The sequence below is a fragment of the Gasterosteus aculeatus genome, chromosome 3 (assembly GCF_964276395.1).
Source record: "Gasterosteus aculeatus chromosome 3, fGasAcu3.hap1.1, whole genome shotgun sequence".
NCBI classification, from domain to species: Eukaryota; Metazoa; Chordata; class Actinopteri; order Perciformes; family Gasterosteidae; genus Gasterosteus; species Gasterosteus aculeatus.
This window is the reverse complement of record NC_135690.1, coordinates 2,425,614-2,443,283: the sequence shown is the minus strand read 5'-3', so window position 1 is coordinate 2,443,283 and position 17,670 is coordinate 2,425,614. Positions and strand designations below refer to the sequence as shown.

At 44.6% G+C, this 17,670-nt stretch overlaps 1 protein-coding gene across 2 annotated transcripts in view; it reads right to left on the bottom strand.

Annotated features, from left to right (window-relative positions):
- gpc5c (glypican 5c) overlaps positions 1–17,670 on the bottom strand; it is a 79,603-nt gene that overhangs the window by 49,445 nt on the left and 12,488 nt on the right. For both annotated transcript variants that reach the window (XM_040171824.2, XM_040171825.2), the window contains exon 3: positions 10,041–10,744. In XM_040171824.2, coding sequence (XP_040027758.2) covers positions 10,041–10,744 — 704 coding nt within the window. The remainder of the gene's footprint in view (positions 1–10,040; positions 10,745–17,670) is intronic.

The window sequence follows — 17,670 nt, the reverse complement described above, 5'->3', positions numbered from 1 at the left end:
CATTAATCAATTTTCTCCTGACCTGATGATGGCGTGAGAATGAAAATCCCATTGGGGCACAGCGTGATTACCCGTTTTTTGTGTGTCTGTGTGTGTGTGTGTGTCTGTGTGTGTGGGGGGAGGGCGGGAGCACCTGTTTGTCCTTGTTATACCTTCACAATTTCAGCTATTTTGCAGAGCATTCCTCATATGATTGCCTGAGGACAGTCGGATGGGTGGGGGGGGGGGGGGGGGGGCAGACTGATGGGATGCATGCAGTGAGGAGCTCAGGGACACACAGGCCATGTATTCTATGGCCATTTAAGTCAGCCAGTGCAATTGGATTCCTACTGTGTCTTCTTACTGTTTTGCAGAAACAGAATAGACTTTATTTCACTCAAAGTCAACTAAACGGTGTTTAGCTCAAGAGCGCTGTGTTTTGCACATATCATCGGCTCAAAGCTCGCCAAGCCCTGGGCCATCCCTCCTCTAGGGGAGTATCGGCTTACAGATAGCAGCGGTGGTCTTGTCTTCCCAGTTTATTTATCAAGGGATTACCCAGTGAAGCTAATGGAACTTTCTCAGCCCCCCCCATTCACCTCAGGCACATTGCTTTGTGGGATGAAAAGCGCTGGTTTGGTCAGTGAAGAACCCTCTGTTCTGCTTTTACATAGTTTGCGTGGTAAATGTGCAGATACGCATAGAATCTGCTCGCCAAACGCCGCGCACTGTTTAGCTCTGGGAACAGAAGCACATTTGTCGGCTCTGCCAAAGTGAACAATGGATGTATATTATTTTTAACAGAGCTCAAAAAGTCACACATCAGACCAGTCCCATGCTGAGATTGTGTTATTAAACACTCTGGACGTAGCCAAGTCCATATGCTCTTTAGGGATTGTGTGTATGACAGTTATCAACAATTGGGGTGAGTAGCTTAAAGGGCACAGTACTGCAGATCATTGACATATGTCATTAGTTGTACTTTTGGAAAGGAATCGCTTCAAAATTATTAATTGCACTGTCTCTGTGGTGTACATTTTATCAATTCACAATGGAAAAAAATGTAAATCCTTGGGAATAACTTTAGAACTATTAACATACCAGTCACTGTCATCTTACAGTTTTTTTCGATTGCTAAACGTCAGTGGGCACAACTGGAGTCACATGTGCAAAACTCTAACTACAGTCTGCACTACCAACAGTCACCTGAGCTAAACAGTTCACGTCACGTGCAAAACTCATTCCAAGCAACACAACTCTTAACACACGGCTCAAAACAGGCTCAGTGCAGCAAACACTGTGCACAAGCCTCACTGACAGAACACACACTGTCACTCAGAACACACTGAGAGTAAAAACACTAGCATCAAACACCAATACAGAAAATACTAAATTTTCATCTTTACAGTTTGAACAATTTCAGTGACTTCATAGAAAGTAATATTTTCTTCAATGAAAAGATTGACATTCTTTCACATGATTTATTTTATTTACATTTTTAGAACATAACAATTCTTTAAGGTAAATGAAAATTAGCAGTTTGCTTCAATAGTCTGTACTGTAATTTACAGAATTACAGTAATGAGAAAAAAAAGGTAGAAACTAAAAGTACATACTTTAATTCTAACAAATAATTGAGGGGCTAATCCTGCCTCTCTCTAGCATCAGGCCACAGGTTTTCGTCAACATCACATCTAATGTTCTCTCTTGCCATGCACCTGGGGAAGAACCTTCTGGAGTGCCTTATCCATCCCTGGCAGTCCTCTGGACTTGTGGCCTCACATCCGGCACGCATGGCTTCCAAAAGAGACATTTGGTCATGTGGGTGGTGATCAAACACTTTCCACCTCCAGGCAGAGAAAAACTCCTCTATTGGGTTGAGGAAGGGTGAATATGCAGGCAGGTACAAAACTATAAATCTGCAATGTGCTGCAAACCAATCTGTGACAGCTGCAGAGTGGTGAAAAGCAACGTTATCGCAAACTATGACAAAAACTTGGGGGTTTCTTACTGGCTCCCCCTGTTCTGCTGGCACTAGCTGAGCATAGAGCTGTTCTAGGAAAGCTATAAGCCTTTCTGTGTTGTATGAGCCAATGAGTGGTGTGTTGAGAAGCAAACCATCATTGGCCATTGCAGCACACATGGTTATATTTCCCCCCCTTTGGCCTGGAACCTCCACAGTGGCCCTTTGACCTATAACATTCCTTCCTCTGCGCCGTGTTTTGGCAAGGTTAAATCCAGCTTCATCGATAAATACAAATGAATGTGGTGTTTCCAGTGCTTCCACCTCCATTACTCTCTGAAAAACAGTAAGTGCACAGTTTACGTAACTGTAGTAATGCTAGTGGTTTTTTTACTGTAAATATTTTTACAGTAATAGCTGTGTATGTAACCTCAGACGTCTTACCTGGACATATTGGTATCTTTGCTCTTTTACCCGTTCACTGTTCCTCTCGAACGGTACAGTGTATAACTGTTTCATTGTAACTTGGTGTTTCTGTAGGACTCGAGCAATAGTTGTTGTGCTGACAGAATTAACATTTTCAAATATATCATTATCAGCCAGCACTCTATCTTGAATCTCCCGCAGTTTTATTGCATTGTTGACAACAACCATGTCAACAATAGCATTTTCCTGCGCATCTGAAAATATTTTTGCTCTTCCTCCTGTTGGGGGCAGCCTTTGGGTCCTGTTGTAAAAATATATTTTACAGTCAAACTTACTGTAATATATATTTGTGTAAATATTCCATAATTGCAATACAAAATAAATTCCTGTAATGTTTTCATTTACTATAAGGATGTAACTCTCACCTGTTTGTATGATGGAAAATTCGCATTACAGATGCCACTGTGGATCTTTGCAGATTGGGTTGCACCCTCAACCCTGCCTCTCTCAATGAGAGACCATGGTTCACGACATGGTCTATAATTGTAGCCCTTATTTCATCTGAAATAACAGCTCTTTGTCTTCTTTGTCTCCCTCCACAAACCCGCCCTCTCCCTGCCACCCTTCTCCCTCCACGAACCCGTCTTCCTTGTTCCATTTCCAAAATTAGTCTTTCTGAGCTTTACCTGTGTATATATATATATTTTGTGTGTGTTCACTAACAAGTCTAAAACAAGACACCTGCTTAGCCTTTCAGCTGAAATTGCAATCAGCAGTGTTTGAAAGGCACAAGGCTGAAATCTATTCCGTTTTGAATGTGTGGTTCACAGTTTTGACAGCAGTGTGTTAGCATTTGAACAAAGTGCTGTAAATCCACAGTGTTGTGCAGGTTGTGGTTAAAGTCATGGGATAAGTGTGTAGAGTTTTGAAAACTGTGTTCAAGCAATGAAAAATGAACTAGAGTTTGGTCCACATGAGCTGCTGCTGTGCAGACTGTAGTTAGAGTTTTGCACATGTAGTTCCAGTTGTGCTCACTGTCGTTTAGCAATCGAAAAAAACTGTAAGACATCTCATGATCATGAAACATTCCGTAACCAGAAGAAATTAGATGCACACCATGACAGAATACTCTAAAACACTGAAATTCAAAGTGCTTATATTTGGGATTAGATACTGCATGTGATGCACAGACAAAGTCAGACAACAACAACAGAAGTGCTACTTTTGTACCAAGCTGGACCACCTTTGGAGTAGGAACTTTATCCAACATAAATGTCATTGTTGTCCTGAGAGAAATGTACTGCCATCTGTATATATGAGGGAGATATATCTCTCTCCATAGCAAGGTTTCAGCAGGATAAAAAACACGTTGCCTCTTTATTTACGTATTAAGGTGACTAGTTTGATTTTGGCAGCACAAGTTGTTGTGGTTGTAAGGGCCTCGGGGGTTAAGGAAGCAAGCTTGTGGAAAGTTGCCAGACCAAACCTTGGACCATCTGGGGAAATCTGGGTGGGTTAAGGGAATATGGAGGTCTCTCTCCTCCTGCCTCAACGACACCATCAGTCTGTTTTTCTGTTTAAGATACGCATGTAGGCTTTAAGGTGGGGAGTCAGACCATTATGGCCTCAAACAGAGCTCAGCACAATATGGTAGTCTTTCCTTGTTTTGTGTATAATACACATGGTTACTGTACAGTTTACTTATATAACAACCTATTCCCAAGGGTCTAAATCGGGTCGCCAGCCAATCGCAGGGCTACACAGAGACATCCAACCATTCACACTCACATTCACACATCTACGGGCAATTTAAAGTCCCCAATCACCCTGATCCCCAGAGCATGTCTTTGGACTGTGGGAGGAAGCCGGAGAACCCGGAGAGAACCCACGCAGACACGGGGAGAACATGCAGACTCCACACAGAAAGGCCACTGGGCGAAGACGACCCCAGGACCTTCTTGCTGTGAGGCGACAGTGCTAACCACCTCACCACCGTGCTGCCCCCTAATCAATTCATATAAGCTAAAATAATAATGAAAAGTATTTGGTTCTGTTGTAAACAAGATGGGTTTTGAAAATGATAATTGTGTTGTAGTTTCAAATCAACGGTCAACGGAATAGACTGAAAACGTTGAGCTCTTCGTGAGCGACAGACTTGGCCTCCAGCGAGAGAGCAGCTGATTTACGAGACTGCTCATCTCCCCTCGCCTTCCTCTCTTTCTCTCTCACTGATTTACGGTATCGCTCTATTCTTTCTGAATCACTTTCTTTCCTTCTTTCTCAGCAGTCTTCACTTTGCAGTCTCTGTCAATCAGTCCCCCCCCGTCTGTTCATCGCCCTCTTATTGAATGATATCAGAGTAATTAAAGATATGCTCACCAGGAAAAGTCCTTGAGATTCCAATTGGGAAGGAGATTAAATTTCACTCCCCGCATTCCGGCATATACCCTGAATAAATTACTCGCAGATTATCTAAATATGAGAGCGCCTTATAAACACGGGTGTTACCTTTGGAGTTTGTTTACATCTTCGTCTGGGTTTGTGAACAAATTGACGAGAATTAAAGAACGTGGCAACGTGTCCCAAAGGATTCAAACGGTTTTATACCACATGGATTGAGGGGGAAAAGACACAGGGAGTTCAAGGGAGTTCATCTCGTCTGTGTCTACGTTACGGTGGATCATTCCCGGCACAAGCAAAGAAACTGAGCTCCACGTGTCCATTTGCAGTCTTCCAGTGAACCCGCCGCCACCGCCAAAATCCTAACACGGATTTGTTTTAACTTCACAGCAGCACCTGCTTGGCGTTAGAATGCCAGCCAGCTCATGTTTGTAGGTGCTAAAGCACCAGACCAGCGTGCAGCCAGGCATCAAGGGAGGATGTTGGCAATATGGAGACGCACAGGGACGGCTATTTCAAACATTAAAGCAGGGCTTGCAGAAGAGGAAAAAAGTCTGTGTGGTCGGCGGTTCTGAAACAATGGATTGAAGGCTGATAGGTCACATTTGATCTAAAATAACCGTTACCTACCTGATCAACAATCCCGGGGAAGATATTTTAGTTATTTTTCGAAGAAGTGTTCTGATACTGACACCTGAAAGTGGACGGAAACAATATTACATAATGAGGTGAACTTCATTTACTAGCAAGCTCTGAAGGAAAGCATCGCTTAGTTTCTAAATTACATCATTACTTTAATTCTAGAGAAGGATTCCACCAATCTCCAGTCATGGCTAACAGAAGAAAATGATATACCACGGACGACCAAGGATTATGTTTATTATCAGCACAGGGCAAACACCAGGAGAGGCAAACGGAGCTGGAAACGATGCACATGGGTGGCTGAGGAGAAGAGAGACTGCATCCCCCCCGATCATTAGCTAATGGACTGCTGAGTAAGTAAGGCAGTCAGCTTGAGGGTTAAACGCTGAGCCAAAGGCGCACCCAACTTAGAAAGATGAGTTAAGGGTATAGATTGGCCGTAATCAGCTCTATTCTGCTAACAGTCGCAAATATTACATACGGAACCTTCATGTGAAGGCTTGAGGCTGTGTTGCTAATCCTTTCATGTAAGGCGACCCCCAGAAAGGGGGGTTAGGAGATCATGTTATTGTCACACCAATGATCATCCTATTCAGTTTTGTAATACGGGTAGATGAAATCAAGTATCCTGATTGGTTGAGAGTGAGTCAAGGGGTGTACTGAATTGAGCCATACTCCCATATAGCCATATAAGTACTGTACACCTGTTTACATTGACCCGGTCGTTCCATATTAGTGCATACTAAAAAAAACAGGAGTTTTGCATTTCTATTAGTTGTCATTTCAGCTTTTAGTTGAAGAAAGTAAACGCCGCAAATGACCGGTTTTGGGCAATGCAAGCTTTCACAACATTTTAGCTTTTTAGGGAACAATTCAGGTGGACGTCATGAGCAATGTCAATGAATGAGATGTTGCGATATCTTGCAAGGTGACCTGGGATGTTTTCCGACGACGCACAAATTAATATCGGTCTTCTAGCTAATCATCAAAAACCTTTTGGTACTAAGCTAACAGACGTGATGCTGCTGGTTTTCTGTTGCATAGCGGCACTAGACTCTCTAGGCTACTGAAATGCGATCCACAATGTTTGGTGGCTGAAACTATGTTGTGCTGAAAGGCAGCTTACTATTTAATTACTATTTATAATGTCACTGGCGACCGTGTTATAAAAGCAAAACGCTAAGTCAATACTTTATCGTCAATAACATTCAAGGGTTTCCGGGCCTAACAACACCCTTTAACTGTAACATTATTGACAGTACGGCCTCTCGTACCTTATTGCGTTATTATACTGGGGTAAAAGAGTAAAAGAAATAGCGCTTGCAATGCAAGCCACTGCAGTCTGTTGAGGTGCCGCCGTGGTGAATGGAAACCTTTCAGCCATGCCACTGGCCCTTGTTTCCATTATCTACAGGCGCAGGCTGCTATTATCATTCCTCTGTAGGACTGTAATGAAAAGCTGGGGTAAAACCAACAAGCGGATAAGGTAGACATGCATATGAAATACTTTAATCCGGACCCCGGCTACTATTTTCTCATAAGCACCCTATAAAGCTCGGAGTGAGTGAGCAAACGAGTGGCATGAAGGTGCGAGTAACGGACGCTTCTGTGTGTTATGATATAACGTCTGATCATCTTTTAGTAGAAGATATAAAGTTTCCCCTCTAGGTCATGTGAGCCATATCATTTTTAAGACCATGTCAATAAACAGCACCCCCGTGGCCTCTCACGCACGGTTGTGGGAGAAACTCTAACGTGAATTCAACAGGGCGGCATTCAGAAGGAGAAAAAAAAAAAACACTTAACATCGGAGCTACCATCCGCACGGGGCCCAATAAGAGCAGCTACTTTTACTGGATATTTGCACGTAATTGTGTCTACTCAACATAATCCAACCCATGGCTGCCCCCAATATCCATAACCACTTCCCTTCGACCCACGTTCACGCTCCATCTCAATAAGAGCAGGAATGTGTTAAGACAGAATCCATCCTTTCGCTGCCCCATATAATCGTCAATAGCTGCCTTTCACGCCTACACGCGCCACTGGTATTGTCTCAGGGTGGGCCGAAACATCTACGCTCTTTACAGGACTTCTAAAAACCTGATACCTGCGCACCGCGCGGGGATGTGTGTGCGTCTGTACAGTATATGCGTTACGACCCCGGTCCTGCCCTATGACGTACTGCGACATATAGTGCAGACTCTGTAGTCTGTGAGTGAGAGAGACAGCCACCACAAAATGGTTTGGGATAATATCCCAGTGTAAAACCACAAAGTCACAATAATTCCTTCAATAACAACTCTATGTAATATTCGGATTCTGCAAATAAAACAGAGTTACTTCTTTCTACTCGACTTTGCACATAAAGTCGAAATTATGACGCTAGGACAAGCAAGGTTTTTGCACTGGATTTGTGCACTTTATTATTCTTTGCACTATAATAATAAGAATGATATGCTTTTTTATATGCCAAAAAGGTGTTTTATATTGAGAATTAATCTAGTATATGGAGGTATAAGTGTGACGGGGGCTACGCTGACACAGTAGTTGTGCACTGGAGACCCAACAGTTTTACTTTACAAGCCTCTGTGGCTTTATAAAAACAGGCTGCGATTTAAAAAGGCCATAGGTTCCAGGTAATACAAGGCAATAGAACTTGTGTGTGTTATTCTATGTGTGGCTAAGTGTGTGTGTCTGAGCGAATGAGTAAACGTGGGTGCTCGCGTTTGCCCTGTAGCCCGCCTGAAGCATTGAGAGCACCGCAAATGGGAGCCACAGTGTCCGACTGGGGGCCACCTCCTTTTTCTGCAACAATTCTCTCTTTTTTTTGTCCATCTGGCTGGATCTAGTTTGTATGGCCTAGCTGGAATCCTTTCAAATCTGTCCCCCCCCCCAAATTGTCCCCGCGCTGGGCTCCCTGCTTCGGGCTCGCCTGCCACCCCATGAATACCAAGCAGGCACACACACACACACACATGCCCATATACACACACAAAACACAAGCTGCGTCAGTGCCTCGCTGCATAGTTGTATTAGGTCAGTCTTTATGCCTGGCAACCAACCCTCCTCTGTCTGCACATGCACGTGTGCACCGTAAGTGTCTATCCATTTGGTTGTACGAGTCTAATGGGACCACAGCAACGCTCTGCTCGTTGAAGACCATTAACCACAAATCACTTACAATTTGATGTTACTGCCAACCATTCCCCGAATTGTATGTTCAAATATTTGTATTTCTACCCTACCGGCAGGCTTTTTTTCAGTTCATTCTGTGATTTATTGAGATGTCTGACACTAATGTAGTGACTGTATTTCTGTAATTGCATAACAGTTAGCAATACCCGGGGCATGAGATCTGCAAAGTGAGCGGGTTCTCTTCTGGTAAACCGCCATGTTGCACCACCGTGTTTCTCTGTTAGCCCAGATCGGACAAACCAACCACTTTACTTACTCACTTACTCCAGAGACGGCAATCCTCATTTTAATCGCTAGTCTTTGAGACAATATAGCAAGTTTAAGACGAACGACTTATGTGTAGACTCGTCAACCATTGGTCCCATTGAAGATAATGGAAGAACTGCACCCTAAATAGGCCTTACCCGACCAATTTAAAGTGTTCTTATAGATTCATTTAAAAACACTGTATATATATATGCGCTGCATCAATAACCATGGCTGAAATTTAGTGTAGAGAGGGTGATGCAATGGGGACTGAATAAGTGATACATGGTATGGTCCTCTGGATGAAGCACATAAATCTCTGCTAATCACCAAGCCAACAATTCTGCTCCTTGGTGTATAACTCGTGTTACCTTACACCCACATGCAAGACCCCACCTTATGAAGAGAAAAATGTGAAGATAGAGAACACATTGTACTGTATTTGCAAAAAAAAAATCAGATTTTAGAGGATATTTTACGTAAAGCAAATGACTGACATGCAAACTGAACTACTTCTCTGTGTGCTATGCAGGGATAAATGTAAGAATAGAAAACCGTCACAATGCTTTGAGCACTTATTAGAAGATACTTTGCTCAACAAAATCAGAGTGTAAACTATTAACTGCACTTTTTGGTTTAAAAAAAATGTCTGGCAGTCAGCCATGAAACCATCTTGATGTTGGGAACATCGAACTGAAAACCATAACATGAGGCATATGGTTGTACTCAGAGCATGCAAGTGCACTCAGTCCCCATTTTATCCACTACTTTTATTATTTTCATTACCGTTAATGCAGAATTTCCTAATAAACCCCCCCCCCCCACACACACACACACACACACCAAAACCAAAACAATAACGGTGACTTTTTGACGCCTTGCCGTTTTGGAAAATTAGTCCTTGTCTTGCCTCAGCTAAGCATTCCTTTGAAGGCAGCTGAACTTTTTTTTTCTTTTTTTGTATAAATATTATTTTTCTCTGAAAAGTTTAATCACTATGCAAACATTAATGCTTTGTGCAGAGTTCTTTGGTGGAAAAAGTAGCTTATTACCCACAAGCAGCCCGCAAAACCTTTCCAATCACTACAATGAATTTGCCAAGATATCAAACAAAGAGGTTAAACAAAAAAAGGTTTCGAGGCCTTACGCGTGCGCCGTTGAAGCTGCTGATCTAGTGTGTACTCACTGTGGCAGTAATGAGTGGACCGTGGAGCTGTGCGTAGAGCAGGGCCTCATTAACGTACCCCCTAACCCCCAGCAGGGCTAGTTCCAGACTGTGGTGCCCAGCCGTGGCGTGGGTCAGCTGCTCCAACAGACTGGTGTATCTCCTCCAAGGCTGATCCAGCTCGGACATGCTGGCCAGGCAGCCTCGCATTACATTCAGACAGTAGCCCACGCAGGGCTTGATGAGCGTCAAGCCTCTGCAGTGCGAACAGTACACCATTTTCACCAGGCCCTTCACGCACTCTTTGCTCATGCTGACGTGTTCGGTGGCGTTCATCACTTCCAGACCCTCTTCCAGGGCCAGGCCCAGTCTTCTGCCGGCACCCAACGCCGCGGCCAGCTCCTCGGCCATGACACCCGGGTGAGGCCCAAAGGGGTTGACATCCTGCCTGATCATGCGGAGACAGTCGTCCATTTCCCTGCCCATCGTCATGCCGCCTTCCAGGCCGGGATTGATGAGCCGTGTGTAGACGAGCGGGAAGAGGCTGTTATAAAATTGGTGGATTGACGCCTCTGCAGAGACGTTGGCCCCGCGGATATAGAGGGACAGAGAGGAGAAGAGCTGGTTGACGTAGGGTAGGGCTTGGCGGGACAGGGATGAGTAGGTTCCCTCCAACAGAGAGCTCAGGTGGCCTTGAGAGAAGGATAGAAGATACTGGAACATGTCTGCAAGGAGAGGAAAAGAGAAGCACAGAGATGAGAGATAGAAAGACAAGGGCCAAGGACATTATGCGTGAGAGAAATATGGAAAATCATTGATGACATGAAATGGTTGAGGTTTCAAATATGCAAACGCATATCCAGATCCTTGATCTGAACTTGAGTGCATCAATACGTTGGGTTGAGAAACCAGTGTCAAGTTTATCTATAATGCCATTGGATATGATCACGTATGAAGTCATCACCCCCAACAAGTATATCTTTAGGAGATTGTAAATTTACTTCTACTAAAAGCTGGTTTGGTTTGACAACAGAAACACATATTAGGTAAACCATACTTTGATCAAACGCTAACCCACAGAAAAGTGGTAAAGTTCCCGACCTTAAATGCGGAGAAAGTGCGGAATGCATTTGTTTCTATTGACCTGCTGGGACGAACTCCTCTGGTTGGAGTCTGGTTGAAAATGATCCAACTTCTCACTCGATTTGTTCGAGGATTTACATTTTGAACTTGAGTATGTGGTCTCAGTTACTAGTCTACTGTATAAAGGATGAGATAGCCGATGTCACCGTTATGACACCCATTAGCTTCCGAAAGACTTGTGTTCAGCATTGGGGACTTGATGCTTCAGTGACAATGCTTAATCAGTCACCTTAGAAACAGGACATGAAGGAGCAGTAGCAACTGTACAGAAATGGAGACAGGAGAGTGAGGCGCCAACACCACACCACCCCCACAACACACACCGAAATTATTATTCATATTTTTTTTAAACACATACTTGAATGGAACATTCATTCATGAAGGAACCTTCATGAAAGACAGTGTTTTGTTACCGTGTGTGTGTGTGTGTATAAATCCCCTCCCAGCACACAGACAGAAGGATAACAACAGTCATGTCCTCCTCAACAGCTGCACTAATGTGATCGCTGTCTGTGACACACAGGGACTTCCCACTGGCCAGCAAAAGGCACAACGCATTTACCACGCACCAGAAATCCCCGACATCAGGATTAGAGCTGCACACGTAACATCCAAATAGTGACCTCTTCGAAGGGCTTTGGAGAGCGTGACTGCGTGCGACAGAAATAAAGCCGACAGACACGAGCAGTGGTCTGTTTGGGATTATTACCGTCTAAGTGAAGGGTAACAAGATGCAGCCTGACCGAAAGGTGGAAAAAGTCGGAGACGGACAACGAAGCGCATCAAAAATGACAAACGGAAAAGGAATGAGAAAAGAAAATGCGTTTGATTTTGCAGAGAAGTGATAGTTTCAGTTCCACCTCTGGTGTGTCCTCAGCCTGTGGGGGCCACAGAGTTGGTAGCAGTGTGAGGTCTGAGGCCTGCTCGCCTGCCAGTCAGACATTTACACCACAAGATGTACCCGCAGGCTAAGGTTACACGGCGTTGCATAATATTATTATGAAATGATCATGCTCAGAAATACCATGGTTTAATCTTGCTCTTTGTGAGATGTGGTGGTGGGAATCAAAACCGGACTACAAAACCCCAAAAAAGAAAATCAAGTTTTCTCAAGGAGGCAAATTTATAAAAAAGAAAGAAATCCGTCTTATACTTCTCCAGAGCACCATGACTGGATGCACATATTTCAAAACGGTTTCTGACAGGATCATTAAATCCTTTAGACATTCCATGCTTGTTAAAATATTGCATTTTTATTTGCCAAGAGAGTGACACGGAGCGAGGACACTAAAGAGGAAAAAAGGGGGAAAGAGCGAGGGAGAGCGCGCCAGGAAAAATGAAATAAAAAGAAGCGACTGAACAACCTTTTGAAAAAGGAAAAACAACTACTGTACAAGTGGACTCCACCTTGTGAACATGCTCAAACATCTGGATTCATTTGGCCCCCGGGTGCGGGGGACTTCCTTGTCTCTCCATGGCTGTTACTTCAAACATGTCTCCCCCTGAATGCACTGGAGGAGGACAAGAGTTCACCTTTCGTCAACTCCACACTTCCTCTGACAAACAAAAAACGGATCTCGTGATTCCTTTAACATAATATAGCATCACTTATTTTCTGTTCTCAGTCAAGTCCTCTCCCACTCTAAAATGTCCAAGTCCCATAACTACCATTGCATGATAGTTAATTGAGTTTGATTGTTCTGGGTGACCACAAAGTCGGAATTCGGATTTGACCGCACTTCATTCTGTCACACGGTCTTGGGTGGCTGTTATTACCGCGTCACATCGCATCGGTAAGCCTCTTGGGAAATGAAATCGGGACGGATTGAAGTTATATTGCATGAAGCAATTAACTTTAATTTCTGAGGAAGTCTTAAAAACTCTGAAATTCCCCCCAAAAAACCCATTGTCAAGCTAACTACACAGGGCTAAATGAACAGGCTTGCTCTGTCTGCGGTGCTGTGGGGCTAATCTGACATGCTCTCTGCCCGGAATAAGCAAGGTATCACAGCAGAGTGGCCTACAACGAGTTTGCAGTATAACTTTGGGACCGCTTATTATACCATATCTTTCCACCGCTGGACTTCATAAGAAGTTTCCGCTTTACGCTCTGCATGGCAACCCAATGTTTTACTCGTACAATTAGTCGCCATGGCAAAGCTGAGTCAAAATAAGCGCAGTGGCAGCTCTGGGATTTAAGTCACAACTGTAGTGTTTTTTGTCATGCATGTGTGCGTGTGTGCGCTTAACTGAGCAGTATTGTCCGAATGATCCGGAGTGTGGCATTTAAGTCCAAGGCAACACAGCTGGGTTACAGAGACATGTGGCGCCAGGCACCCGTCACCTGCCAACATGGTAAGTGTGTATACAGGTGTTGGATACACAGATTGTACTTTGTCATTAGTACTTGTTCTACAGTAGTAAGAGCGGTACTCGTTGAGGTTCAAAGTTATTTGTTAATTAATATTTAAAGCCTGTTTTACTAATAGTTGAATTTACCAATATCCCACTTGCGGGCCTCTTTCTAGTGGTGGTATGAAAAAAGACACATTGGGCTTGTCTTGTATAGATCTCTATCGCTTTCTCTGTTACCGTTTAAGCAAACCAGAAAGTACTAGAGCGAGTTGATATAATATGTGGTGGATCATGTGTGGCCCCTGGAACTCTTTTCTTTCCTACACCAGTTATATAAACTGGGGTTACTGGGGTTACTGGATTTACGCGTATCTGTGCGCAGTGAGAGTGGATCCCTAAGTGCGAGTATGACTACATGAACAGTGTGTCTATATTTGTAAGTGCGTGCGCGTCATCCTGTAGAGGCGTGTCTATATGTGCATGCTCGGAGATGCGGTAATATTGTGATAATGAGGTAGTAGACACTGTGGTCATACGATGAAGGGCCATTCCCATCTTGGCCATCAGTCCTTCCTGCACCTCATCAACCATCTTCGCAGGCAGAGCATTTTAATCCTGCCACAGGCTTGGGTTTCGGACCGCACGGATATATGACATAGCGACACATGTGTAGATTACACATCCTTGTTTTAATTAGTAGAATACTTTTATATAGGGCGATCTCTCACTCAGCTTTCTCGTTCATCTTGGGTTACGTGTTAGAGGTGCAATGTCATGCAATCTCTCAGCCTCTAACCTGTGAGGCCACAGTTAAATGGTAATACGCTATTAATAAGTTATTGAGTCAATCTGTTGATTCAACGGATGCGGATGGCAGTAATGAGTGGACCGTGGAGCTGTGCGTAGAGCAGGGCCTCATTAACGTACCCCCTAACCCCCAGCAGGGCTAGTTCCAGACTGTGGTGCCCAGCCGTGGCGTGGGTCAGCTGCTCCAACAGACTGGTGTATCTCCTCCAAGGCTGATCCAGCTCGGACATGCTGGCCAGGCAGCCTCGCATTACATTCAGACAGTAGCCCACGCAGGGCTTGATGAGCGTCAAGCCTCTGCAGTGCGAACAGTACACCATTTTCACCAGGCCCTTCACGCACTCTTTGCTCATGCTGACGTGTTCGGTGGCGTTCATCACTTCCAGACCCTCTTCCAGGGCCAGGCCCAGTCTTCTGCCGGCACCCAACGCCGCGGCCAGCTCCTCGGCCATGACACCCGGGTGAGGCCCAAAGGGGTTGACATCCTGCCTGATCATGCGGAGACAGTCGTCCATTTCCCTGCCCATCATCATGCCGCCTTTCAGGCCGGGATTGATGAGCCGTGTGTAGACGATCTGACCTTTTCGGTCCGGATACCGATACGAAACCTGGGCATTGGATAATGGCCGATACCAGTGTTTAATTGATAAGGAGAGTGGCATCATTCGTAATGTGCCTCGACTTTAACATCACGACATTGTTAAAGAAAAAGGAACAAATGATAAATGTACTCAATTGTTATACCCGAAATTGGTTTTGTTTGGTTCCAGTTGATTCATCATACTTGTGGGGTGAAATCATCAAAATCAAGTCTTTGCTGCATTACCAACAAGAACGGGGGGGGTCTGCCAAAAACATTGACTCCCCAAGCCTTACAGATTTCAGCAAACCCCGGCGCCATGAATCCCAACGCCCTTGTCTTGTCGTATCAGGGGGGCTAACAGGTGGGATAATGAGCTTGGGATGAGGGAGAGGGGTCGGAGGGGTAATTATAAAGGACGGCCTAGCTATATCAAACCTGATACATGAACAATTCCACAGATGCAGGGGCGCGCGGGGGCACTGCGCTATAATGTGGCATGGAGGTAGGAGTTGCGGTCGGGATTGGGCAGGAGGCGGGGGGGAGGGGGACATCACCGCTCTCTGCTCTGGCCAAAGTAGGGAAACATGATCGAAGAGCAGGGGGAAGGAGCAGACGAGAGAAGGACAGGGACAGAGGAGGCCGAGCACAAGGGCTGAGGGGAGGGGGGAGAGCAGGGGAGGGAGGGTCGTTCAAATGGCTAATGCCATAAAGGGGAGATGTGGAGGTCAGACTGTTGACAGGCTGATGGACAGCACCTCTGGTCCAAAGCATTAAGAGGGCCACAGGTCCACAGTGAGCCCGCATTTCTCTTTTGTTTATTGGTCTGTAAATCACAGTGTCTCTTTTGAGAGCAGCAGAGTGTCGCTCACAAATAGTGCTAGCACTCATGTAAAGCCACAAAAAAACGTTCTTTACAACATGAGCAGCCTCACTGCACATGTATGTTCAGAACCTGTTTACATCTTAAGAGTTAATGCAAATTCACTATCATTGATGACAGTCAGTAGTTTTATGATAAATAAAAATAAGCCCTGTCAAGCGCATTTATATAAGCGGAAACTGATGATGCCACATGATCATGAAAAAATGAAATGAAAAATATGAATGTGTAACGTTGGATTAATATAAAACAGACACTTGCACTGACTGAGGTGTGGATGGGAAAAGGAAAGGGCATCTTCTGAAATATTTTCCACTTTTCTCAGACTGTGTGGCCACCATTTTGCAGCTGCATTGAGAATTGAAACCACGACGGGTTCACTTACGCATGTTTCTATTAGAAGCCGGAAGTGCTCATGGATAAGGTCTGTGACCCATTATCTAAATGCCGCCGATAACAACACAACAACGCTTTGAATTAATCACAGGAATTTATTGAATAATCAATAAGAATGAATATTATAGATATTTGTTAAGGACATGGTCCGTCAATTTTTCCAGTGTTAAGAGTTTGCTTGAGATGCTTTGTGGCTCATGTAAGAGCAGGCCCGTGTCTCATTTTGGCATCGTAATCCATCATGGATCATACAAACAGGACACGGGTGGGATGGGTGAGAACTTCTGAGAACTGCTTTTTATCTACTCATTCTCTCATTCGTTGTAACTTCTTTGGATTGAAATGGATGAATAATGCGGGACCGAGGCCTACCGTGGGGACTCCTTAATGGTGTGCTAGGAGCCATAGAGGCGAGGGGGAAGGAGGAGAGGAAGCAGAGGAGGTGTCCTGCAGCAGGGCGTAATGAGGAAAGTGGGTTGAGGGCCAGAGACGGGACATGGAAAGCCAACTCCGACGTACTTTGGGCTGACGTAACGGTTTTCGAGTCACAGAGCCGTGCATATCTCGATGTTCATCCACTAATGCATCATAAGCACATGTAACACACCATGAGCTGCCTTACAGAAATGCAAGTCTGGCCAGTTTTGAATGTTCAAGGTTCAACAACCACTATCACTTGCAGCATGAACGTATTTCTTTATTTGTCATTTGCCTTGACAATGTCTCATTCATTAAACTGAACAATCACGTCAAACGGAGGAGTTAATTGTGTTGGTTATCAGACATTTTTAGATGAAGATTTTGCATACCATGTGTACACAAAAATGTTCTCAAACGCACACACACACACACACACACACACTTCATGGCTTTGGGGATCGTTCTGGGAAGGACAGGTGCAGCAGACTCAGACAGGACGCAGAAACAGGCCCGGCTGGACCGATCAGCAGCAAATCCCATCAGCCAGGCAGACAGATTATGTTCCAGAAAGGCCAAATTCTCTTGGACGGAGAACAAGCCCGAGCGATGCAGCTCTGTCTAATTACCAAGAAACTTCCATCAAGCTCATGCAATCCCAGGGAGACTGAGGAAGTTTAGTTTACATAAGGGAAAAGATGGTGTTGGCAAGAAACAAATAGGTATTTATCTCAGTTTCATTTCAAGCCACGTCAAATTATGGCTGTTGCGACTGGCGGCAAGCTAATCTACACAGGCTTCGTATTTGTTTAGGCCTCGGAGGAAATATTGGAGAGCATGGATGGTTGGTGAGGAAGACTGAGGCTTTTGGGGAGCAAAATAACAATGACGAAGCGTATGGGAAGGAGACTTTAAGGGGCGCCAAAGAAGATGGAGATGTATTCCGTGTTTATTTGTGTATGTGGCAGCTGGGTTGTCTGTGAGACGTGAGCGTTTCCTGCGGCGCACATGCCAGCACATAAGCTGCTGGCCTTGCGCCCACCAAGACCCAGCATGCTCTTGTTGAGCAA